This window comes from Salvelinus namaycush, chromosome 11 (assembly GCF_016432855.1).
Source record: "Salvelinus namaycush isolate Seneca chromosome 11, SaNama_1.0, whole genome shotgun sequence".
Taxonomy (NCBI): Eukaryota; Metazoa; Chordata; class Actinopteri; order Salmoniformes; family Salmonidae; genus Salvelinus; species Salvelinus namaycush.
Window position 1 is genome coordinate 3,732,180 of NC_052317.1, and position 26,277 is coordinate 3,758,456.

General features: G+C 43.4%; 1 protein-coding gene across 1 annotated transcript in view; it reads right to left on the reverse strand.

Annotated features, from left to right (window-relative positions):
• The window catches only part of adcy8 (adenylate cyclase 8 (brain)), a 194,489-nt gene that overhangs the window by 54,565 nt on the left and 113,647 nt on the right, over positions 1-26,277 (reverse strand). Inside the window, exons 7-8 of the mRNA XM_039004483.1 lie at positions 21,405-21,672; positions 2,045-2,242 (exon numbers count right to left, since the gene is read on the reverse strand). Coding sequence (XP_038860411.1) covers positions 2,045-2,242; positions 21,405-21,672 — 466 coding nt within the window. The remainder of the gene's footprint in view (positions 1-2,044; positions 2,243-21,404; positions 21,673-26,277) is intronic.

Here is a 26,277-nt window from a genome sequence, read left to right on the forward strand (position 1 = left end):
AAAACCAATCACAACTCCTACTTTCCCTGGCACTGTTTCCAAATGGAAACGTTTAAGCATTTGTGGCACAAATCCCATTCAAGTCATGGTACTGATATTAGCATATGTAGAGCATCATGTCCAAATCATACGAAGTACCTAAAATTGATTGTGAAGCTCAACAAAATCACGTACAGATTATTTGAACAGAATCTGCGAAAAATTCTAATATCGGTACCAGGACTTGAATGGGATTTGTGCCACACGTTAGCGTTTGGAAACAGCAGTTTGTAAATTTAGGGCGGCAGGTAGCCTAGCTGTTATGGTGTTGGGCCAGTAACTGAAAGGTTGTCTGTTTGAATACCCGAGCTGACAAGGTGAAAATCTGTTGCTGTGCCCATGAGCAATGCACTTAATCCTAAATTGCTCCTGGGTGTGCTGACCTACTATGGCCGACCCTGTAAAACACCACGTCACTGCACCTACAGTTGAAGTCAGACGTTTACATACACCTTAGCTAAATACATTTAAACACAGTTTTTCACAATTCCTGACATTTAGTCCTAGTAAAAATTCTCTGTCTCAAGTCAGTTAGGATCACCACTTTATTTTAATAATGTGAAATGTCAGAATAATAGTAGAGAGAGTGACTTATTTCAGCTTTTATTTCTTTCATCACATTCCCAGTGGGTCAGAAGTTTACATACAGTTTACATGGTAGCATTTCCCTTAAATTGTTTTAATTTGGGTCAAACGTTTCGGGTAGCCTACCACAAGCTTCCCACAATAAGTTGGGTGAATTTTGGCCCATTCCTTGCTCGCACACATCTTTTCAGTATGCTTAGGGTCATTGTCCATTTGGAAGACCCATTTGCGACCAAGCTTTAACTTCCTGACTGATGTCTTGAGATGTTGCTTCAATATGTCCACATAATTTTCCTGCCTCATGATGCCATCTATTTTGTGAAGTGCACCAGTACTTGCATACTATTGTTTGTACAGATGAACGTGGTACCGTCAGGCGTTTGGAAATTGCTCCCAAGGATGAACCAGACTTGTGGAGGGCTACAATTTTTTTTCTGAGATCTTGGCTGATTTCTTTTGATTTTCCCATGATGTCAAGCAAAGAGGCACTGAGTTTGAAGGTAGGTCTTGAAATACATCCACAGGTATACCTCCAATTGACTCAAAGGATGTCAATTGGCCTATCAGAAACTTCTCAAGCCATGACGTCATTTTGTGTAATTTTCCAAGCTGTTTAAAGGCACAGTCAACTTAGTGTATGTAAACTTCTGACCCACTGGAATTGTGACACAGTGAATTATAAGTGAAATAATCTGTCTGTAAACAATTTTTGGAAAAACTACTTGTGTCATGCACAAAGTAGATGTCCTAACCAACTTGCCAAAACTATAGTTTGTTAACAAAAAATGTGTGGAGTGGTTGAAAAACAAGTTTTAATGACTCCAACCTAAGTGTATGTAAACTTCCGACTTCAACTGTGTATATATTTGTTGGCTGTTACCGCAGTTACACATCTGAATCACAGGTTCACAGTCAATCGTAGTGCGATGTCATTTATCTACATTGGTTTGAATCCCAACCTATAAGACTATTGCTATGTGTTGTACTGATCAATCCAACTTTAAGCAATAGAATATTCATTGTGGCGTGACTCCTAACTTCAATTTAAATAACATTTTCACTTAGTCTCCCATTGACATCAATGCATGACTAATAGACAATTTTACTTAAAAGTAGAAGTTAGAAACTTGCAGAAATTTGAATACAAATAGATTTATTTTATAAATAAAATATTTCTCAATGTATTTATTTTGATTGCTTTTATTTACTGTTCTCTCAAAAATGAATGTGACGTGACCCATGCAAGTGTGCAGTTTTGTGTTTCTTAAGAAATGAAAAACATGCTTCTATATTAGTGAGGGAGTTGGTAGGTGAAGTTCCTTTAGCTTACTCATGATAAAAATACAAATAAATTATTCGGAAATTGATATCTACTATAGATATTAAATGAAAAAAGGAAATCTGTCTTAACCCCAGCTACCTTTTCTTCCAGTCTGGAGTCTTTAAACATCAGTGAGAAATGCTTGATATGCTCTCTTCTCAACTTATCACCACTCCGTAAGTCGATGGCACTCTCTATTCCTTTGTTAATTTCCTCAGGACCAGAGTTGATATGCAAAGCTTGTGCAAGATGGTTTGGAAGCAGATTTATAGAATTTCTTGTTAGGGCAGCCAGAGTCTAGGGGAAAGCACATGCAAATATAATACATCTACCTGTCCTGTTTTAATTTGGTTACAAAAATAAGAAAACATACATACACAAATTATAAAAACTCAAACTAAACCAAAATGCAACAGTCTCGATTAAATAGGCTCAGAAGTGAATGCATCTCAAACTCATTCATTTAAATATTTCTGTGATGGCAACAGTTGTGACAACAACATAAAAAGCTCACGTACACACAGGTAGAATACAGTTGTCTAGAATAATTAATGATCAGTATATTGCACATAACAATACAAAAGAAACAACAAAAAACGAATCTGACCAAACTAACAAAAACATTGTAAAAAAATGTTGAGTGACAAACATGAAGAGATAGCATACACACCATTCAAAACTCCACAACATTCTTTAACAAAGCTTCTACTGACACTGACTCAGCTCCTACTGACACTGACTCAACATCTGCTGAATAAACTCCTACTGATACAACTTCTACTGAGAATGACTCAACTCCTAACCCTTACTGAGACCGACTCAACTCCTGCTGACTCAACTCCTACTGAGATTGACTCAACTCCTATTGACAATGACTCAACCCTTACTGAGAATGACAACAACACACTTCTTATTTAGACAGAGTGAACTGGTCAGGACGAGACAGACAGCTTTTCTGGTACTGGCGAAATTATGCATCATTTTTATGGATATATTGTATATATAAACTCAGCAAAAAAAGAAACGTCTCTTTTTCAGGACCCTGTCTTTCAAAGATAATTTGTAAAAATCGCCCCCCCCCCAAAAAAGAATCCAAATAACTTCACAGATCTTCATTGTAAAGGGTGTAAACACTGTTTCCCATGCTTGTTCAATGAACCATAAACAATTCATGAAAATGCACCTGTGGAACAGCTTACAGATGGTAGGCAATTAAGGTCACAGTTATGAAAACTTAGGACACTAAAGAGGTCTTTCTACTGACTCTGAAAAACACCAAAAGAAAGATGCCCAGGGTCCCTGCTCATCTGCGTGAACGTGCCTTAGGCATACTGCAAGGAGGCATGGGGACTGCAGATGTGGCCAGGGCAATACATTGCAATGTCCGTACTGTGAGACGCCTAAGACAGCGCTACAGGGAGACAGAACGGACAGCTGATCGTCCTCGCAGTGGCAGACTACGTGTAACAACACCTGCACAGGATCGGTACATCCGAACATCACACCTGCGGGACAGGTACAGGATGGCAACAACAACTGCCCGAGTTACACCAGGAACGCACAATCCGTCCATCAGTGCTTAGACTGTCCGCAATAGGCCTGTTGTAAGGCAGGTCCTCACCAGACATCACCGGCAACAACGTCGCCTATGGGCACAAACCCACCGTTGCTGGACCAGACAGGACAGGTCAAAAAGTGCTCTTCACTGACACGTCACGGTTTTGTCTCACCAGGGGTGATGGTCGGATTCGCGTTTGTCGTCGAAAGGAATACACCGAGGCCTGTACTCTGGAGCGGGATCGATTTAGAGGTGGAGGGTACATCATGGTCTGGGGCGGTATGTCACAGCATCATCGGACTGAGCTTGTTGTCATTGCAGGCAATCTCAACGCTGTGTGTTACAGGGAAGAAATCCTCCTCATGTGGTACCCTTCCTGCAGGCTCATCCTGACATGACCCTCCAGCATGACGCATTTTATGTACGTGATTACCTGCAAGACAGGGACGGCAGTGTTCTGTTATGACCAGCGAAGAGCCCGGATCTCAATCCCATTGAGCACGTCTGGGAACTGTTGGATCAGAGGGTGAGGGCTACGGCCATTCCCCCCAGAAATGTCCGGGAACTTTCAGGTGCCTTGGTGGAAGAGTGGGGTAACATCTCACAGGAGGAGATGCACTGCAGTACTTAATGCAGCTGGTGGCCACACCAGATACTGACTGTTACTTTTGATTTTGACCCCCCTTTGTTCACGGACACATTATTCCAGTTCTGTTAGTCACATGTCTGTGGAACGTACTTGTTCAGTTTATGTCTCAGTTGTTGAATCTTGTTATGTTCATACAAATATTTAAACAACTTAAGTTTGCTGAAAATAAACGCAGTTGACAGTAAGAGGATGTTTCTTTTTTTGCTGAGTTTAGGAAGAAGAAAGGAAGAAGCCACTGCTCCAAAACAGCCATAAAAAAAGCCAGACTACAGTTTGCAACTGCACATGGGGACAATGTCCTCTGGTCTGATGAAACATAAATAGAACTGTTTGGCAATAATGACCATCGTTATGTTAGGAGGAAAAAGGGGGAGAATTGCAAGCCGAAGAACACCATCCCAACCGTGAAGCACGGGTGTGGCTACATCATGTTGTGGGGGTGCTTTGCTGCAAGAGGGACTGGTGCACTTCACAAAATAGATGGCATCATGAGAAAGGAAAATGATGTGGATATATTGAAGCAACATCTCAAGACATCAGTCAGGAAGTTAAAGCTTGGTCGCAAATGGGTCTTCCAAATGGACAATGACCCCAAGCATACTTCCAAAGTTGTGGCAAAATGGCTTAAGGACCACAAAGTCAAGGTATTGGAGTGGCCATCACAAAGCCCTGACCTCAATCCTTTAGAAAATTAGTAGGCAGAACTGAAAAAGCGGGTGCGAGCATAGAGGCCTACAAACCTGACTCAGTTACACCAGCTTTGTCAGGAGGAATGGGCCAAAATTCACCCAACTTATTGTGGGAAGCTTGTGGAAGGCTACCCGAAATGTTTGACCCAAGCTAAACAATTTAAAGGCAATGCTACCAAATACTGCCTGTTCACCCCGTTACCATCCAGAAGGCAATGTCAGTACAGGTGCATCAAAGCTGGGACCGAGAGACTGAAAAATATAAGCTATTTCAAGGCCATCAGACTGTTAAACAGCCATCACTAACACTGTGAGACTGCTGCCTACATACAGACTTTAAATCATTGGCCACTTTAATAAATGGATCACTAGTCACTTTAATAATGTTTACATATCTTGCATTACTCATCTCATATGTATATACTGTATTTTTTACCATCTATTGCATCTTGCCTATGCTGCTCGGTCATTGCTCATCCATATATTTATAAATATATATTCTTATTCCAATACTTTACTTAGATTTTTGTGTACTACTGTAGGTAGTTGTTGTGGAATTGTTAGATTACTTGTTAGATATTGCTGCACTGTCAGAACTAGAAGCACAAGAATTTTGCTACACTCACAATAGCATCTGCTAACCATGTGTATGTGACCAATAAAATGTGATTTGATAAGTCTGGTTCATAGAGATATGATTACTGCGTACAATAGCTGTAGGATCAGCAAAAGCATTCATGGCAGTAAGAGGGACATACATTTGGCTACTAACATTGTGTCTTCCAGCGCCCCTGCCTGGGATAATGTACATTTGCTGAAGCATTATGACAACTAAGCGACACAATGGTAGGGATTAACTGAGCTATTCTTGGGTAATTGATAAGTCATCGTCTCAACGCAGCCTTATAATGCTGTGTAAGGATACAGGAACCCAAAGGATTTGGGTGGATCCCATCCTCCTTATAATACAAGCTTTGTTTCCAGAAGGTATCAGAAATGTCATTAAATGTTACACCCACAGAGCTGCAATAGTCTCGTAGCCAGTTATGGAGGACTAAACATCTGCTGAACCGTTCAATACCACAATTTAAGGAAGGCAGAGGGACAGATATTAAGGGGTGTTTGTTGGTGTCAAGCAGTGACCCAATCAGTTCTTCAAAATATATCTTCAGCTGTTCTGAGCTGCCCTTCATAATGTCATTCGACCCCACATGAGCCGTGACAGTATTATTCCCCAGTGACTGACTCAGAGCCTCGGGAAGCAACCTGGTGATATCCTGAACTTTTGCCCCAGGAAAACAGTCTTTTCCCCAGGTACAGATATATGCCTCACCATCGAACTCCCTATCACAATAGCCGTAATGATCCGGCCTCTGCCGTGTCTCGAAGCTGACTGCGGGGCCAGAGCCACATAACTCGCCTGAGAAGAGGGCTGCTGAGACGCCGGCTGCGTGCAGGCCACAACAGCCAAAGAGACAGAACTCTGATCCAGAGAGCACGGCCGCCGTGGTCCAGGCTGTGCCCAGGCAGTTGATTGATTAGGACAGGGAGAGGTAGCTGGAGGAACATCCACATCCAACCCTGAGAGTCTTTCTTGGGATTGGAAATATATGTCTATTGCGCTGCACACAATTTAAACTTAGTCTTGAATGATGCATGTTGGGCTATACCAGAGATAAGGGATTGTTGATATTCTCTTTTGTTCATTTTGTTGATGCATTGGGGACGGGGGCTTGGGGACGTGGTCTTTGAGGTGGGGACTAGGGGGGGGGACTTGGAGGCCTGGTGGCCTGGCGGTTGGGAGCTTCAGCCGGTGGCTGATGGATCGCTGGTTCGGGTGCCCGTTTTTGACCTTGTGGGAGATCTGTCGACGTGCCCTTGAGCAGGGCGTTGACCCTGGTTACTCCTGTGTGTCGCTCTGGATGTAGATGTTGAGCGGCTTCACTGCAAGTATATAGTATGTTTTGAATGTTAAATATAAATGATATGTGGGGCAGCACCGCAATTTTTTTTATTTTATTTAACCAGGCAAGTCAGTTAAGAACAAATTCTTATTTACAATGACAGCCTACTGGGGAACAGGGGGTTAACTGCCTTGTTCAGGGGCAGAATGATAGATTTTTACCTTGTCAGCTCGGGGATTCGATCCAACAACCTTTCGGTTACTGGCCCAGCGCTCTACTCACTAGGCTACCTGCCGCCCCAACTGAGGAGAGGGCTGTTGTGGCATCGCTACAGTCTGGGGTTAGATCCCAGGTTGTGTCACACAGGCCGTGACCGGGAGTCCCATAGGGTGGCGCACAGTTGTCCCAGCGTCGCCCGGGTTAGCGGAGGGTTTGTCCGGGGGGGGTGGCTTTAATTGGCTTTTCGCGCTCTAGCGACTCCTTGTGGTGGGCCGGGCACCTGCAGGCTGACCTTGGTCATCAGTTGAACGGTGTTTCCTCCGACATATTGGTGCAGCAGCTAATGGCGGCAGCTAATGGAGATCCTTAATAAATATGAATACAAATACCAACCCGTTGTAGAATAAAGTTTTAACCATTATGAAAAGTCAGCCAGTTGTCATTGGTTTAAGAAACAGATATATGAAATGCAACATTTCCTGTTGTGTATGCAAAATGACTGCTAACCAGGGACAGACTGGGACCAGAAATCAGCCTGGGCATTTCTGACTCTCTGGTTCATTTTCCTTCAGCCCCCCCCCCCCCTTTAGACAGGCCCACTGGGCTAAAGATGGGCCAGCCTATCTTGCATTTGCCTGAATTGCCCTATGGCCAGTCTGTTTCTGATGCCAACTGCTAAAATACTTTCTACTAACTGCTGGGTGGCTCAGTAAACGACATCTGTCCTGGTAGAAAGAGATGATTTATGTGAAGTTCAATATTTATGACTCACTTAACTTCTCTAAGCACCGCACATTAGCTTTCCATCATTAGCTATCTAGAAAACCAGACAACGGATGACACCCATGAACAAATTACCTTTTGTGAAGCCATTAACGTGGTTGACATGTGGAGTCATCTCTGAGTTTGTGTGTGTGTATGTGCATGTGGACGTGTGTGTGTGAGTGCTTCTTTGAGTGTACGTGCATGTGTGTGTGTCTGTAGGTGTGTGTGTTCAGTGAAATGTCTGACCAATTGATCGTCATATTCCAACAAATCCCTCATGCCATCACCGCACTTCAACTGAGTACTTGATGTGGCTATGGAAATCCATTACATTGAGAGCCTATTAAAAGTTCATTCCTGGAGGCTGGCTATTGCTATGTGTTCTAATGGGCCCCATTTATTTCATAGTACCTGACAATTCTTCTCGTGACAATCGTTGGCAATCATTACAAAAGGATTGAATGTGTATCAGGCTTAGCTCATGATCTAAACGGCACAGACTGCATGGTTGCGTAGCTGTCTAGCTATACCCGAAATGGCATTAAATGATAGTCTTTTGAAACTTTAGCACAAAGGTGAAGATATTTGACTTTGAGACATCCAGACACATTTCTACAATCATTATGCACCCATTCAATTCATATCATTCATTAATCGAGTCATACATTTTACAAGGTCTAACTTTACCATACAGTCGTGGCCAAAAGTTTTGAGAATGACACAAATATTAATTTTCACAAGGTCTGCTGCCTCAGTTTGTATGATGGCAATTTGCATATACTCCAGAATATTATGAAGAGGGATCAGATGAATTGCAATTAATTGCAAAGTCCCTCTTTGCCATGCAAATGAACTGAATCACCAAAAACATTTCCACTGCATTTCAGCCCTGCCACAAAAGGACCAGCTGACATCATGTCAGTGATTCTCTCGTTAACACAGGTGTGAGTGTTGACGAGGACAAGGCTGGAGATCACTCTGTCATGCTGATTGAGTTCGAATAACAGACTGGAAGCTTCAAAAGGAGGGTGGTGCTTGGAATCATTGTTCTTCCTCTGTCAACCATGGTTACCTGCAAGGAAACACGTGCCGTCATCATTGCTTTGCACAAAAAGGGCTTCACAGGCAAGGATATTGCAGCTAAATCAACCATTTATCGGATCATCAATAACTTCAAGGAGAGCGGTTCAAATGTTGTGAAGAATGCTTCAGGGCGCCCAAGAAAGTTCAGCAAGCGCCAGGACCGTCTCCTAAAGTTGATTCACCTGCGGGATCGGGGCACCACCAGTACAGAGCTTGCTCAGGAATGGCAGCAGGCAGGTGTGAGTGCATCTGCACGCAGAGTGAGGCGAAGACTTGGAGGATGGCCTGGTGTCATGAAGGGCAGCAAAGAAGCCACTTCTCTCCAGGAAAAACATCCGGGACAGACTGATATTCTGCAAAAGGTACAGGGATTGAACTTCTGACGACTGGGGTAAAGTCATTTTCTCTGATGAATCCCCTTTCTGATTGTTTGGGGCATCCGGAAAAAAGCTTGTCCGGAGAAGATAAAGGTGAGCGCTACCATCAGTCCTGTGTCATGCAAACAGTAAAGCATCCTGTGACCATTCATCTGTGGGGTTGCTTCTTAGCCAAGGGCTCACTCACAATTTTGCCTAAGAACACAGCCATGAATAAAGAATGGTACCAACACATCCTCCGAGAGCAACTTCTCCCAACCATCCAGGAACAGTTTGGTGACGACCAATGCCTTTTCTAGCATGATGGAGCAACTTGGCAAAAGGCAAAAGTGATAACTACACTGCTCAAAAAAATAAAGGGAACACTTAAACAACACAATGTAACTCCAAGTCAATCACACTTCTGTGAAATCAAACTGTCCACTTAGGAAGCAACACTGATTGACAATAAATTTCACATGCTGTTGTGCAAATGGAATAGACAAAAGGTGGAAATTATAGGCAATTAGCAAGACACCCCCAATAAAGGAATGGTTCTGCAGGTGGTGACCACAGACCACTTCTCAGTTCCTATGCTTCCTAGCTGATGTTTTGGTCACTTTTGAATGCTGGCGGTGCTCTCACTCTAGTGGTAGCATGAGACGGAGTCTACAACCCACACAAGTGGCTCAGGTAGTGCAGCTCATCCAGGATGGCACGTCAATGCGAGCTGTGGCAAAAAGGTTTGCTGTGTCTGTCAGCGTAGTGTCCAGAGCATGGAGACGCTACCAGGAGACAGGCCAGTACATCAGGAGACGTGGAGGAGGCCGTAGGAGGGCAACAACCCAGCAGCAGGACCGCTACCTCCGCCTTTGTGCAAGGAGGTGCACTGCCAGAGCCCTGCAAAATGACCTCCAGCAGGCCACAAATGTGCATGTGTCTGCTCAAACGGTCAGAAACAGACTCCATGAGGGTGGTATGAGGGCCCGACGTCCACAGGTGGGGGTTGTGCTTACAGCCCAACACCGTGCAGGACGTTTGGCATTTGCCAGAGAACACCAAGATTGGCAAATTCGCCACTGGTGCCCTGTGCTCTTCACAGATGAAAGCAGGTTCACACGCACATGTGACAGACGTGACAGAGTCTGGAGACGCCGTGGAGAACGTTCTGCTGCCTGCAACATCCTCCAGCATGACCGATTTGGCGGTGGGTCAGTCATGGTGTGGGGTGGCATTTCTTTGTGGGGCCGCACAGCCATCCATGTGCTCGCCAGAGGTAGCCTGACTGCCATTAGGTACCGAGATGAGATCCTCAGACCCCTTGTGAGACCATATGCTGACACATGCACATTTGTGGCCTGCTGGAGGTCATTTTGCAGGGCTCTGGCAGTGCACCTCCTTGCACAAAGGCGGAGGTAGTGGTCCTGCTGCTGTGTTGTTGCCCTCCTACGGCCTCCTCCACGTCTCCTGATGTACTGGCCTGTCTCCTGGTAGCGCCTCCATGCTCTGGACACTATGCTAACAGACACAGCAAACCTTTTTGCCACAGCTCGCATTGATGTGCCATCCTGGATGAACTGCACTACCTGAGCCACTTGTGTGGGTTGTAGACTCCGTCTCATGCTACCACTAGAGTGACAGCACCGCCAGCATTCAAAAGTGACCAAAACATCAGCCAGGAAGCATAGGAACTGAGAAGTGGTCTGTGGTCACCACCTGCAGAACCATTCCTTTATTGGGGGTGTCTTGCTAATTGCCTATAATTTCCACCTTTTGTCTATTCCATTTGCACAACAGCATGTGAAATTTATTGTCAATCAGTGTTGCTTCCTAAGTGGACAGTTTGATTTCACAGAAGTGTGATTGACTTGGAGTTACATTGTGTTGTTTAAGTGTTCCCTTTATTTTTTTGAGCAGTGTAAGTGGCTCGGGGAACAAAACATCGATATTTTGGGTCCATGGCCAGGAAACTCCCCAGACCTTAATCCCATTGAGAACTTGTGGTCAATCCTCAAGAGGCGGGTGGACAAACAAAACCCCACAAATTCTAACAAACTCCAAGCGTTGATTATGCAAGAATGGGCTGCCATCAGTCAGGATGTGGTCCAGAAGTTAATTGACAGCATGCCAGGGCGGATTGCAGAGGTCTTGAAAAAGAAGGATCAACACTGCAAATATTGACTCTTTGCATCAACTTCATGTAATTGTCAATAAAAGCCTTTGACACTCAGTATTCCATAGTGACATCTGACAAAAATATCTAAAGACACTGAAGCAGCAAACTTTGTGGAAATTAATATTTGTGTCATTCAAAACTTTTGGCCACGATTGTACATCAAGCCTCTGCCACATATGCCTGTTTTTGACTCAGACACATTGCCCTAGGCCTAGACATACAACGACAATAGAAAAACCTAAAGAAAACCTACATTTATGTAAATGGTCATCTTTTTGCAGTTCCAAGCCAGCTTCAGAAGATGTGTGACTACCATTTAGATCAAAACAACTATAACCTGTATGATAGCAGCAGCATACTGTAGCTTCTACCACAAAATACGTAATAGTTTGTCACTAAGTTAGATCTCTCACAGCAATCAATTTGAGCAAAATAACAAGAGTTCTATGACCGACAAAGATTTGCTAAATCAAGGGAAGCTGTTTTGTGAGGCCTGGCAGATGAAAATGTAAGTCACCAAAGTGAGAGGGATGAACGGAGCCGAGTGAGGACGGGAAAGGAGAGTGAACAAATGAATAATGACTTCTCAGTGGCACAGTATACATGACGGGTAGCCTCCTGATGGCTTCTCTTTGATGACATTGGAAGCAAAGATGTGCATTTCAGAATACTATTCCCTAGTGTTCTTATCTCTATCTGTGCAGGGCTGCTCCAACAACTAGGCCTACACCACATCCTGTAGAACACACAACGCCTGTCAGGGAAGAGCCAATCAGACTGCAATGCACACTATAGCTGTCAGAAGCAATCCAATCAGCCAAATAACTGTCAAAGAACAGCCAATCAAAAGAAAAGAGACAACAGTATCAGTCCAATAAACTAGCAGAGCATGCAAATAAATCTCAACATTCACCAAAAATGAAGAAACATAACATGTCGATGACGTGTCAAGTAAATGTAGAGCATACTAACAATAGTTTCAGTCATTGAGCACAAGCATGACAGCCCAATTCAGATATTTTTCTTCTTCTTCACTAATTAGCCTTTTGACCAATCAGATCAGACCAATCAGATCAGCTCGGAAAAAGATCCCCTTCACTATTGATGCATTATACCAGCATCAAAAGAGCATTTCCAGACTCTGAAGTCAGGAGGACTTCGAGTTCGATATCAGCCAGACTACTTTTAGTCAGCACCTCTATTCAGAACACTATCTTCATTTGATTTCATGATTCAGCTCCTAACATTTTTGTGTTGTCTTTCTACCACTGGTTATGTTACCATGGTTGTAAATAGCTTCCCTTCCATGTCTTCTTTCTTTCACAACCACAGATCTGAGCAAACGTGGTTGGTGGCAACATTATGCTGCAAATGCATCCTGTCCTTCCTATCAAAGGCCATGAGGTAAATAAGAAAGGCAGGCAGGAAAACTAAACGTAAAGCACTACCACAACACATCCACTATTGCATTGTTTCTCAGCACAAAACAAAGAACCAGACAATTAGTAACCGACTGGTAAACACATTTGTTTTGGTGCTCTTCTCACCGATGTGGCGGGAAACACTGGCCACCTCAGTTTGCAGTGGTGAATAGCAGGTTGTGTCACACAAAATGCAAGCTCTTTAAGGTGAAAGCCTTGTGACAGTAGCTTTCGTCATGACGAGCCAATAGAGAGGGCGAGGCATGACATAGGGCGTGGAGAGTCAGAGTCGCTCGGTCGACATCGGTAGACGGTGAAAGGGGAAAGGAATCTTATGTCACAACTTGGGGACATTCTTGTAGCTATCGATCCGGAGTTGTATAGGGATGCTTTGTATGGAAAAGCAAATGAGATTGAACGTAGACAAACAAAATGTAAGGATAGCCTGATAAATCTAACATTGTTATCAGCAAACATCTGTAAATGATCAGTAAATATTACAAGCATTTCGTTACATTCGCAATAACATCTGCTAACCATGTGTATGTGACCAGTAAAATGTGATATTTCAAAAGTATGAAAAACTGTTTATGTGCTGCCACTCCATAAGGGCGAGGATAGTAGACATCTTGATCATTATCGTCCCATCTCCTGGCTTTCACGTCTAGCCAAGATTCTCAAACCGTTGGTAAATAAGCAACTTTGCTCTTTTTTTAATCTAAGCATGGTATTTTGAATCTAAACCAATCAGGGTTTAGGCCAGGGCACAGCACTATTACAGCAACCACATCAGTCGTTAATGATATTGTCAATGCTTCGGACGTAAAAATGAATTGTGCTGCCTTGTTTGTGGACCTGTCAAAAGTGTTTGATGCTGTCGATCATGTTATTTCATTGAACGTGTTGTCCTCGATTGGCCTGGGCTCTGACACCTGCTCTTGGTTTCCTGATGATCTTAGTGACAGAAGTCAGGCTATCGTGATTGATGGGGTTAAGTCCTAATTTCTTGAAGTACACAAAGGTGTTCCACAGGGGGTGATAGTAGCACCTGTTCTTTTCACTATTTATATCAATGCTATTGGTCAATCTGTAAGAAAAAAAAAAAACTATATGTGAATGATACTATTACGTACAGTGGCGTACAGCAGGTCAGCCACCAGGGGGAGACTCGTCGAGGCCTGGTGACAGACGGATTATACATCACGAGGCCATGGCTCCCTCTGCTGGCCATGCCAGGTCTTGACGGGCTCTCCGGCCAGGACTAATTGGGGCTGGTGAGTAATCAAGGGTTGATTTCACACCAGCTGTACGAGTCCCATAAAGCTGCCAGAAGGGCAGCACACAGGGGAGAGATTGGGGGAAGAAAGGACTCCCGTATAGTTGGTGACGGTACCAGAGGTAACAGGAGGGAGTTCAGTTTTTGATCCCCACAGGATACAGCAAGACCCGGAGCCCAGAAGACGGTATCCCAGAGAGGGTCTCATGGGGGAGACCTATCCTTTTTCTTTTGATTTATTAGTTTAATAAACACCTTTGAAACTGAGCTAATCCTACTCTGTCCGTGTCTGATCCGTGTAAACGTTTTGACCCAACCCCCTGGTCTGCCACAGTACGCAATTACCTGGCTGTGACAAGGCTATAGTCTGAGTTTGCAGTTGTGCAGGAAGACCTTACTGATTTTAAAACTCATGCGTAATACAGGCAAACTAAATACATGTTGTTTTCAAGTTCTCGTAAGATTGTCTCAGATGGATTACATCTTCACTCATCAGACGGTTCTGTAATCAAACGAGTCCCTGCATACAAATACCTTGGCATTTGGATTGAGAATTATTTATAATTTTAAACATACGAATGAGCTTGTTAAACTAAGATTTAAAGTGGGCTTTTTTTTAACAGAAACAGATCTTGTCTCTCTCTAGTCAGCAGTAGGCAGTTTGTGCAGTCAACCTTTCTATCTTGATTATGGTCATACTTTTTATCAAAATGCAGACACCTCTACTCTTAAACCTCCGGATGCCATTTTTGATAGCACCCTTCATTTTATCAAATGATAGTTTAGTTACCCGTCACTGTATTCTTTACCAAAAGGCTGGCTTGACCCTCTTTGAAGTCACGTAGATCACATCATTGTGCTCTCTTTGTTAACAAAGCCCTGCTCCACAAGCTTCTGACTTACCTCACTGTTAAGATTAAAAACTACAAGTTATCAAACACGTTCACAGGGTTGGTTAGCTGTGGAGACTCCTTTGGTGTCTAAATAGTTAATTCAGCCAGAAAATGTTTGGAATGATCTCCAAAATACATGTAGAATAGTGTCCATAGGGCAGTTCAGGAAGCAGACAGAGAATATAATAAAGAATGTGTGTTTTAGTTGACTGTGTACTGTATATATTTATGTTTTGTCTGTGCAATATGTGTTGTGCCGTATTTAGTTTTATATTGTATTAGATTTATGTATTTTAGGACATTTTATATGCAGGGCTCCCTGCAAGAGACACTTGTCTCAATGGTGATCCTTGATTAAATAAAAATTGACAACAGCTCCAAGCCATTTCTTAAAACTGAAGCATGCTCATAATGTATGCCAAAGCAGTGATATTGATATTGGGATTTTCCTGGATTTTTTTAGACAACCTACTGTGTCTTGTGTACAAAATGGCATCGGTGACATGACAAGCACGTAATTGCACTGTCGCAATAAGGCAGGGTGTCAGAGAGCAGCCATTTAAGCCACTCTTGTAAGGAAAGCAAGTACAGGATCAAGAGAACATGTACTTTCGCGTGTGCGTGCGCACACACACACACACACACACACACACACACACACACACACACACGTTCTTTCCCCAGCAGCATGTTCAGCCAGCTCAGACTCTCAACCCAACCACGCTGAAAACAGAATCAGACAAACCAACGGAGGAAGAGTGGGTGAGAGCCCGGAGGATAAACATCACATGAGAGGGATAACTTCAGCCCATAGCGAGAGACGTGACAACATAAAAGACACATCAAGTTGCAGCAGAAGAGCCTTTGATATGCAAAGACAGAGCCTTTTCAAATGACTGTCCTGACAGCATCTCATTGTGTGAGAAACAAAGGAGTCAGATCTTATCAGAAATAACATTCCATTGAATTGAAATGCAGCCATGATGGTTACATCATAAAAACCACCTCCACAGAGGTACAGTACAGTACTTTGATGTAAAGTCACTGTTGAAGAATATAATCTTCTGCATAGAATTTGTACATTCAATGTGCAAAGTGGAATACTTGACGTTCAGTCCTATTATGACAGAAAGGTGTCGTTCTGTATTCTCACCGTGCGTCCTTTTGTTCAATCGAGCTTAAGGCTGGTCTAGTGGGTAACGCCGCCTGCAGCACATAGCCATCAACCTTAGCGTGGGTAGGAATCCCAGCCTCACCACTACATCTCCCTCCCTCTGTCTCCCTTCTCATTTCAATCTATCAATAAAATAAAATGACAACAATGAAATCTATCAATAACATACTCAAAGAGATCTCCTTACAGCTGTTAGTTCTTACATGCTGGCCCCATCAGCATAGAATGTGTGTGACATAGCCTACAGGTGGTCACTTGTTAGGGATGAGACCGATATGTATGATAATATAAGCCTTTAATGCATGATGTAACAGTAGATTATACGGGGGATATGAGCAGGTGGCAACAGCTAGATCTACTGTAGATCAGATTCAATTGATGTTTCGCTGCCGAACAGACAGAACGGCCCCACGCAGTTGCGCAAGAGCCAGTAAACTGCCTGTGTGTGCGCGTGTGCTTGGGTGTACACTGTGAGGAGTTGCTGGATTACATTTTTGCAATCTTCTTCATTATTCATGGAACAAATGGGCCAGTCAAGCAAAACTATGACATACTGGAACCCCAGCATTGAGTTACAGCCAGGTGAACCTCCATATGGTATTACAGCACTACACGTTTAACATGACATACTGGAACCCCAGCATTGAGTTACAGCCAGGTGAACCTCCATATGGTATTACAGCACTACACGTTTAACATGACATACTGGAACCCCAGCCCTGAGTTACAGCCAGGTGAACCTCCATAGGGCATTACAGCACTACACGTTTAACATGACATACTGGAACCCCAGCATTGAGTTACAGCCAGGTGAACCTCCATAGAGCATTACAGCACTACACGTTTAACATGACATACTGGAACCCCAGCATTGAGTTACAGCCAGGTGAACCTCCATATGGTATTACAGCACTACACGTTTAACATGACATACTGGAACCCCAGCCCTGAGTTACAGCCAGGTGAACCTCCATAGGGCATTACAGCACTACACGTTTAACATGACATACTGGAACCCCAGCATTGAGTTACAGCCAGGTGAACCTCCATAGGGCATTACAGCACTACACGTTTAACATGACATACTGGAACCCCAGCCCTGAATTACAGCCAGGTGAACCTCCATAGGGTACTACAGCACTACACGTTTAACATGACATACTGGAACCCCAGCCCTGAGTTACAGCCAGGTGAACCTCCATAGGGTATTACAGCACTACACGTTTAACATGACATACTGGAACCCCAGCCCTGAGTTACAGCCAGGTGAACCTCCATAGGGCATTACAGCACTACACGTTTAACATGACATACTGGAACCCCAGCCCTGAGTTACAGCCAGGTGAACCTCCATAGGGTACTACACGTTTAACATGACATACTGGAACCCCAGCATTGAGTTACAGCCAGGTGAACCTCCAAAGGGCATTACAGCACTACACGTTTAACATGACATACTGGAACCCCAGCATTAAGTTACAGCCAGGTGAACCTCCATAGGGCATTACAGCACTACACGTTTAACATGACATACTGGAACCCCAGCATTGAGTTACAGCCAGGTGAACCTCCATAGGGTACTATAGCACTACACGTTTAACATGACATACTGGAACCCCAGCATTGAGTTACAGCCAGGTGAACCTCCATAGGGTACTACACGTTTAACATGACATACTGGAACCCCAGCATTGAGTTACAGCCAGGTGAACCTCCATAGGGTATTACAGCACTACACGTTTAACATGACATACTGGAACCCCAGCCCTGAGTTACAGCCAGGTGAACCTCCATAGGGTATTACAGCACTACACGTTTAACATGACATACTGGAACCCCAGCATTGAGTTACAGCCAGGTGAACCTCCATAGGGCATTACAGCACTACACGTTTAACATGACATACTGGAACCCCAGCATTGAGTTACAGCCAGGTGAACCTCCATAGGGTACTACATTACTACACACTGAATCCATTCTGTTTTTTGGGTGAGGTATTCTGTAATGAATACTCAGGGAGAAAAAGGTGTAGATTCACACGCAGAGCGCGGCAGGTGTTTATCTCGCCTTCGCAGAAGGCAGGAATCGTGGTCACAGTCATGCAATGGTCATACACATGTAGGCAAACAGGCAGGTGAATCAAAACTAGGACTGAAGGCTATAACTGGTTCTCACAAACGAGCTAGGAAAAGGCTTAGTAGAGTCAAAACAAACTATTCCTCACAAAGGCACAAACAGAATGAATTGAACTAAATAAGGAGCTGATGAGACCAGGTGAGTAACTAACACAGGTGAAATCAATAAACAAAAAATGAAAGACACAAAGAAATAGGGCAAAGTTCAAGAACACAAGGTTGATTAAGAAAATAAATACAGAACCCTACAGGTAGAATCTCCTCAGGGGGAATAGGCGTTTTTGAATAGGCGTTGTCGTGCCCTCTTCACAACGGTCTTGGTGTGTTCGGACCATGATAGCTTGTTGATGTGGACACCAAGGAACTTGAAGTTTCACCCTGCTCCACTACAGCCCCGTCGATGAGAATGGGGGCGTGCTCCTTTTCCTGTAGTCCACAATCATCTTGTTTGTCTTGATCACGTTGAGGGAGAGGTTGTTGTCCTGGCACCACAGTCGCTGACCTCCCTATAGGCTGTCTCATCGTTGTCGGTGATCAGGCCTACCACCGGTGTGTCATCGTGAAACTACCTCATCTCTTTACCCCACATATCTGTAATGTCCCTCAGTCGAGCGGTGAATTTCAAACACAGATTCAACCACAAAGACCAGAGAGGCTTTCTAATGCCTCGCAAATATGGGCATCTAATTTGAAGATGGGTAAAAGAAAAGAAAAAACAGACAAGACATTGAATATCCCTTTGAACATGAAGTTATTAATTAGACATTGGGTTGTGTATCAATACAACCAGTTACTACAAAGATACAGGCATCCTTCCTAACTCAGGAAGGACACTTTAAAACAGTTACAGAGTTGAATGGCTGTGATAGGAGAAAACTGAGGATGGATCAACAACATTGTAGTTACTCCACAATAATAACCTAATTGACAGAGTGAAAAGAAGGAAGCATGTACAGAATAAAAAAAAATCCAAAACATGCATCCTGTTTGCAACAAGGAACTAAAGTAATACTGCAAAAAATTTGGCAAAGCAATTCACTTTAACAAAGTGTTATGTGTCACGCTGGTATGAAGGATTTGTAGACAGGCACAGGAATACACAATCTGGGTTTTTAATACACCCAAAACAAACATGTATAGAAAACACTGGGACGTACCCAAACAAAAGAGCGAGGGAAACCTCGAAGACGACGAGACCCGTAATAGACAATGCACAAAACACGCAGCACAGGCTGAGACAACACATAGGTACTCACACGACCAACGGACATGGGAACAATAATCGACAGCCCGATGGGGAAACAAAGGGCACATTTATACAAACACAATCAGTGAGGAATTGGAAGCAGGTGTGCGGAATGACACAGTTCAGTGCAACCTAAAAGACCGGTGACGTCGACCTCCGGAACTGGTGAGCAGAATGAGCAGCAGTACCGGGGGGGATCCGTGACATTATGTTGGGGCAAATCCAATACAACACATTACTGAACTCCACACTCCATATTTTTAAGCATAGTGATTGCTGCTTGTAATCGTTAAGGACTGGGGAGTTTTTCAGCATAAAATAGAAACAGGCAAAATCCTAGAGGAAAACCTGGTTCAGTCTGCTTTCCACCAGACACTGGGAGATGAACTCACCTTTATAAGGACAATAACCGCGTTACAGTTTTGACATAAATCTGCTTGAAAATCTATGGCAAGACTTTAAAAAAATGGTTGTCTAGCAATGATCAACAAGCAATTTGGCAGAGCTTAAATAATTTTTTTAAGAATAATGTGCAAATACTGTACAATTCAGGTGTGCAATGCTCTTTCAGACTTACCCAGAAAAACTCACAGCAGTAATCGTTGCCAAAGGTGATTCTAACAGGTGTGTGAATACTTATGTAAAATAGATATTTTCAATAAATTTGCTAAGATTTCAAAAAATATGTTTCTAACTTTGTCATTATGGGTATTGTGTGTAGATGGGTGACAAAAATAATCAATTTAATCCATTTTGAATGCAGGCTGTAAGACAACGATGTGGAATAAATCAAGGGGTATGAATACTTTATGAAGGCACTCTACATTCTGGTTGTCCATTCTCAAAAACATACAGGCAATGAGACAAATGACAAACTTACCACAATACATGGCTCCTACGGGTGTGAACGTTTAAACACTTTAACAACATAACGTTTAGAGAAAATACCTAACTGAAAAACATTTATCTTTCACTTTTAACAAATGAAAATCATAGTGCACTTATCACAAAACTACCACTAACAAGCCTTTATCATCATAAAGAGAAACATTTAATTAAACAAATAGTTAATGCAACAATGCTGTAACATTAGTTGGAGGAGATATGCAGTAAAGGTACAATGCTGAAAAATATGACCCAACCCGTTGCTGGCAGGACGGAGTGGGAAAAGCACAGCGCTGATTACAGAAATGACTGAAGTTGATATGTAGCCATTGTCATTGGTAGAGGATGTTGTCTTCAATACCCATATCTAGAACCAGACTTGTTGTCTATGAACACACTGTCATACATTACTGCATCAATTCATCACATTGATGAGAAGTGGGACATGAAGTACGTACTGACAACTGAGAACATTGAGTAGTGTAAGGTGAGCACCGTCTGGTACAATTTCCACTAGTTACCACAGCCACAAAGTCAAAAATAGCTATATCGTAAAACAAGTGGTCTTAATTTCAGGTTAGGGTTAGGCATAAGGTTAGCAGTGTGGTTAATGTTAGGGTTAAGGTTGGGTTTAAAGTTACATTTTAAGGAGATAAATTGTAGCAATAGAGGCAGGATTTATGACTTTGTGACTGTGGTAACTAGTGACGACCGGTAAGTAGGTTGTAGTCAAGAACACGGTAAATTGAACTGCATTGCCCCCTAGCAGTCATACACAGAACCACATCTGAATTGTGAACTCGAGTCAATTTTATATTTGTTTTTAAAACGTTTGGGGAAAAAACTATATGGCAGTTTAAACGTTAAGAGAAATTTGACATTTGTCACATCCCTACCACCATGGCTACCACCACATACATTCTGCTTGCTCACTCTCACAAAACAAAAAAAGGCAGACAAACAAATTGAGCCAGTAATTCCCACAGACAGCTAGCTACTTGAACACGGTTAGGGAACGATCAGGACTTACATTCTGCTTGCCCACGATGTTGTCGAAGGGCAGCTCGGGACTCCAGGAGCCCTGGTTGAAGGTGGTGCTGCTGACGCGTCGGTCGGTGCTGGTCGCCTCCTTCATGATGTCCTCGGGCAGCGTGAGTAGGCTCTCCTCGGGCTGCTTGATCAGGTACGTCTCGATGTTGTGGCGGCGCAAGAATTCGTTGCGGTCCTTGCCATGGCCCTCCTCTACCTCGTAGTCACCATTCAGGCAGTCCAGGGACGCCTTGGAGATGTGGATTCGTCTGAGGACGAGGTTTTCATTAGGTGGCCAGCACGTACACTTTATTTTGATGTGGTCTATGCTGCTCAAACTGTCAACAAACTATCAACTGAACATCTGTTGACATGAAATTGCGTGCAAGGGTTACAGTTAGGGTGAAGGTAAGGGTAAAGGTTAGGGCTATGATACATTTGTAAGGTTAGGGTTAGTGGATAGTTACTGTAGTTGACATTTTGTTGACAGAACAAAATCATCAATTTGGGACTATCAAAATAATGTGATACCGATGACCATGCTGTAAAGTCACACTTGTCTCTATTGTTACATTTGATGAGCAATTCAATTACATAGGTTGTTAACAATAAATGTAACAGTAAGGTCCAGAATGTTTGATTTGCCTGCTGGAGGCAAGGAAAACACATTTGACCATTATTTGGTTGTAAAATGATCAGCTCCTGAACAATACAGTCAAAACGACTAATTTCCAATTATTCCATTCAAAACAATTGCACACATTTAAGTTTATCATCGTAGATGTCACACTCTCATCTCTTTCACCTGCCCTTGTGCTTGTCTCCACCCCCCTCCAGGTGTCGCCCATCTTCCCCACTTATCCCCTAGGTATTCATACCTGTGTTTTCTGTCTGTCTGTGCCAGTTCGTCTTGTTTGTTCAAGTCGACCAGCATTTTCTCAGCTCCTGGTTTTCCCCAGTCTCTCTTTTTCTTGTCCTCCTGGTTTTGACCCTTGCATGTCCTGACTCTGAGCCCGCCTGCCTGACCACTCTGCCTGACTCCGAGCCTGCCTGCTGTCCTGTACCTTTGCAGCTACTGTAGATTATCGACCCCTGCCTGCCTTGAGCTGTCGTTTGCCTGCCCCTGTTGTTGCAATTAACATTGTTACTTCCCTTGATAAAAAAAACATAAAATAATAGCCAATCAGTGTTGAGCTACATTGAGTGAGCTCAATTGTGAATGGTCCTGGTGCCCCCCCAAAAAGTTTCGATTTGGCTTAACCACTAATCACATCAAAAGAAAAACCTAATTGACAGAAAAAAAGGTCTTGTTGGAATCTCATTGTGTCGTTGTCCTCCGGTGGCTAGCTAGCTAGCTAGCTAAAATCGCCACTTTCCCAAATTAGCCATGGATGGAGATAGAGATCTGTACTTGTGGTTGTACTTAATTCCCTGTACTGGCCATTAATTATAATGCAAATTTGGATCCAACCATAAATTCATACATTTTGCCCTGGGCCTGAGAGGGTGGAAGTTCATCATGAACCTAAACTACATGACCAAAAGTATGTGGACGCCTGCTCGTCGAACATCTCATTCCAAAATCATGGGAACTAATATGGTGTTTCCCACTTTGCTGCTATAACAGACTCCACTCTTCTGGGAAGAATTTTCACTGCGTGGACCTTCAGCCATAAGATCATTAGTGAGGTTCGGCACTGATGTTGGGCGATTAGGCCTGGCTCGCAGTCGGCATTCCAATTCATCCCAAAGGTGTTCGATGGGGTTGAGGTCAGGGCTCTGTGCAGACCACTCAAGTTCTTCCACACCGATCTCGACAAACCATTTCAGTATGGATCTCGCTTTGTGCACGGGTGAATATTCATGCTGAAACAGGAAAGGGTCTTCCCCAAACTGATGCCACAAAGCTGGAAACACAAAATGGTCTACAATGTCACTGTATGCTGTAGTGTTACGATTTCCCTTCACTGGAACTAAGGGGCCCAGCCAGAACAATGAAAATCAGCCTCAGACCATTATTCCTCCTCCACCAAACTTTACAGTTGCCACTATGCATTGGGGCAGGTAGCGTTTTCCTGGCATCCACCAAACCCAGATTTATCCGTCAGACTGCCAGATGGTGAAGCGTGATTTATCACTCCAGAGAACGCGTTTGCACTGCTCCAGAGTCTAATGGCGGCGAGCTTTACACCATTCCACCCGACGCTTGGCATTGCGCATGGTGATCTTAGGTTTGTGTTAGGCTGCTCTGCCAATGGAACCCATTTCATGAAGCTCCCGACGAACAGTTTTTGTGCTGACGTTGCTTCCAGAAGTAGTTTGGAACTCGGTAGTGAGTGTTGCAACTGAGGACAGACAATGTTTAATTTACGCGCTACGTGCTTCAGCACCCGGCAGTCCGGTTCTGTGAGCTTGTGTGGCCTACCACTTTGCGGCTGAGGCATTGTTGCTCCTAGACGTTTCCACTTCACAATGACAGAAATTACAGTTGACCGGGGCAGCTCTAGCAAGGCATAAACTTGATAAACTGACTTGTTAGAAAGGTGGCATCATATGACGGTGCCACATTGAAAGTCACTGAGCTCTTCAGTAAAGCAATTCTACTGCAAATTGTCTATGGAGATTGCATGGCTGTGTGCTCGATTTTATACACCTGTCAGCAACGGGTTTGGCTGAAATAGCCGAATCCACTAATTTGATAGGGTGTTCACATAGTAGCCTAGGCTAACGTTAACTAGCTGGCTCATCGTTGCCCATGAAAGGAAGTTAGGCAAGCAAGTATTTTAGTCAGGTAGCCTAGTCTAGGACAACACAAACTAAAAGCGTGTACACTGTATGACCAGACTGATCGCTAGGAATAGACAGCGATTTTGGACGTTTGAAAAGGTCCCCAGAACGTCAATATATGCCTTCCTCAGTGCTCACAAAATAAAATAAAAACTATTGCCCAACACTGGGAGCGAAATTGTGATGCCTGGAGCCGGAGAGCACTGCTTATACCACTCCACTAGGAAACCCTGGCCAGCCAAGCCCTTCCGATGCTGGGCCAATTGTGCACCACCTCATGGGTCCCCAGGTCACGGCCGGTTGTCGCTGGATCAAACCCAGGTCTGTAGTGATGCCTCAAGCACTGCGACGCAGTGCCTTAGACCGCTGCGCTACTCGGTAGGTCAAACCTCGAGAATACTTGATGATACTTGAGGGTAATTGCACGTTGTTTTTAATTGTTTCGTTTGAAGCCTTCTCCAAACCATAGCCCTAACCTTAACCACTCAGAATTAATACCTTCATTTAAGCCTTTGAGTTGGTTCTCTTTTAATCCTGTAACCATGCAGAATTAACACTGTAACCATGCAGAATGAATGCATAAAAGAAATAGATGTTCATCCATAATACGTCAAATTTCGAAGGGAAACTATGAAATTGTGTTGGTATGACAGTTTTGGCAACATGGCATGCCGTTCTTCTACAAGTAGGGTGAGGCAACATGTTTTTTATACTTACGCACACACAATCGCGCACACACACACACACACACACACACATAAAATCAGTGTCATGGACAGCCACATGATATTTAGCTTAGGTTGATTAGACAAAATCGTTTTTGATATCTTTAAGTTGTCACTGTATTAGACTAAGCATAGGTGATTTGAATCCTTTGAAATGTTGAACTTGAAATGGTGCTGGAATAGCAGAGGCAGATCCTGTTTTCTTCGCCACTTGCAGTAAATCTCTGTGGATCTAAATCAATAGTTGTTTAGCAGTCCGAAAATATCGGAAACATGAACTTGACCATGCTGTCGGTCATCTAAATACAATATATTTTGTGGACTTCATCGGACAGATGTAGCACTCCGGTTTGGTGATGAAACAAATGCAAGATTGAATTTATTCTAACACTGTGCGTCTGTTGTCTTCTTGTTGTCCCGGCCTCATATATGACAGTGGCATATGAACTAACGGGTAATGGTTAAACAATGCAATTATTACTACAACACTGTTAAGTTATTTTCCTGGCTTGGCTTCCCCATTGATTTTACCCACGCATCAATACTGGGTTTGAGACAGAATGCTGTTTTCTAGAATGCAATAGCAAACCATGTTTAACCTAATAGACAGATCAACTACAGGCCCTCACCTAAGAGTCTAAAGCCATATAACCATTTATCTAACCACTCCCCATTTTGTATTTTATATTTATTCCTGTATCTCCGCAGTGCAACGATATATAGAATATTTTGAGGAATAATCGTCATTATAAGCATATTACGCAATTGAATTACATTAAGCGCGCAGAGGAAGGGGAAGGATCATAACCCACTGTCATCATAAATTCCAACAGCAGATGTTGCCTGCAGCTTTCGATTCAACAACAATAAGGATAGCCGCATCACATTTCCTTGGCGAGGAGCAAAATGTCACAATATAACCCTCGGCTTGACTTCCCCTTTAAATTGTAGATTTGATCAACAGCAAAAAAACATCCACCCAAAGCCAATCACATCCAATGTCCCTTTGTTTGTAAACCAATCACGGTAAAAGTCTTTCTAAAGGGTGATTTGGCACATGGATTTCATCCCCACTGTAGGACGCTCATTTGCTGATGGACTTTCTCAGAGGTTGGGATAATCGCACACTGCAGGGTATTCCCTCGAGGCCGGCCAACAGGGATGCACTGTATAGAGTATTCACAGAAAAAGGTCACCTGGTATTTACCATGAAATAACTTGGCAAAAAATTATACTTTGGACTCATACTGACATTAGACCACTTTTGAGACCTGAACCCCCCCCCCCCCCCCCCACACACACACACACATTCTATGATGCATAGAACCTAATACATCGTCCGACAATAGGCCACAGAGACTT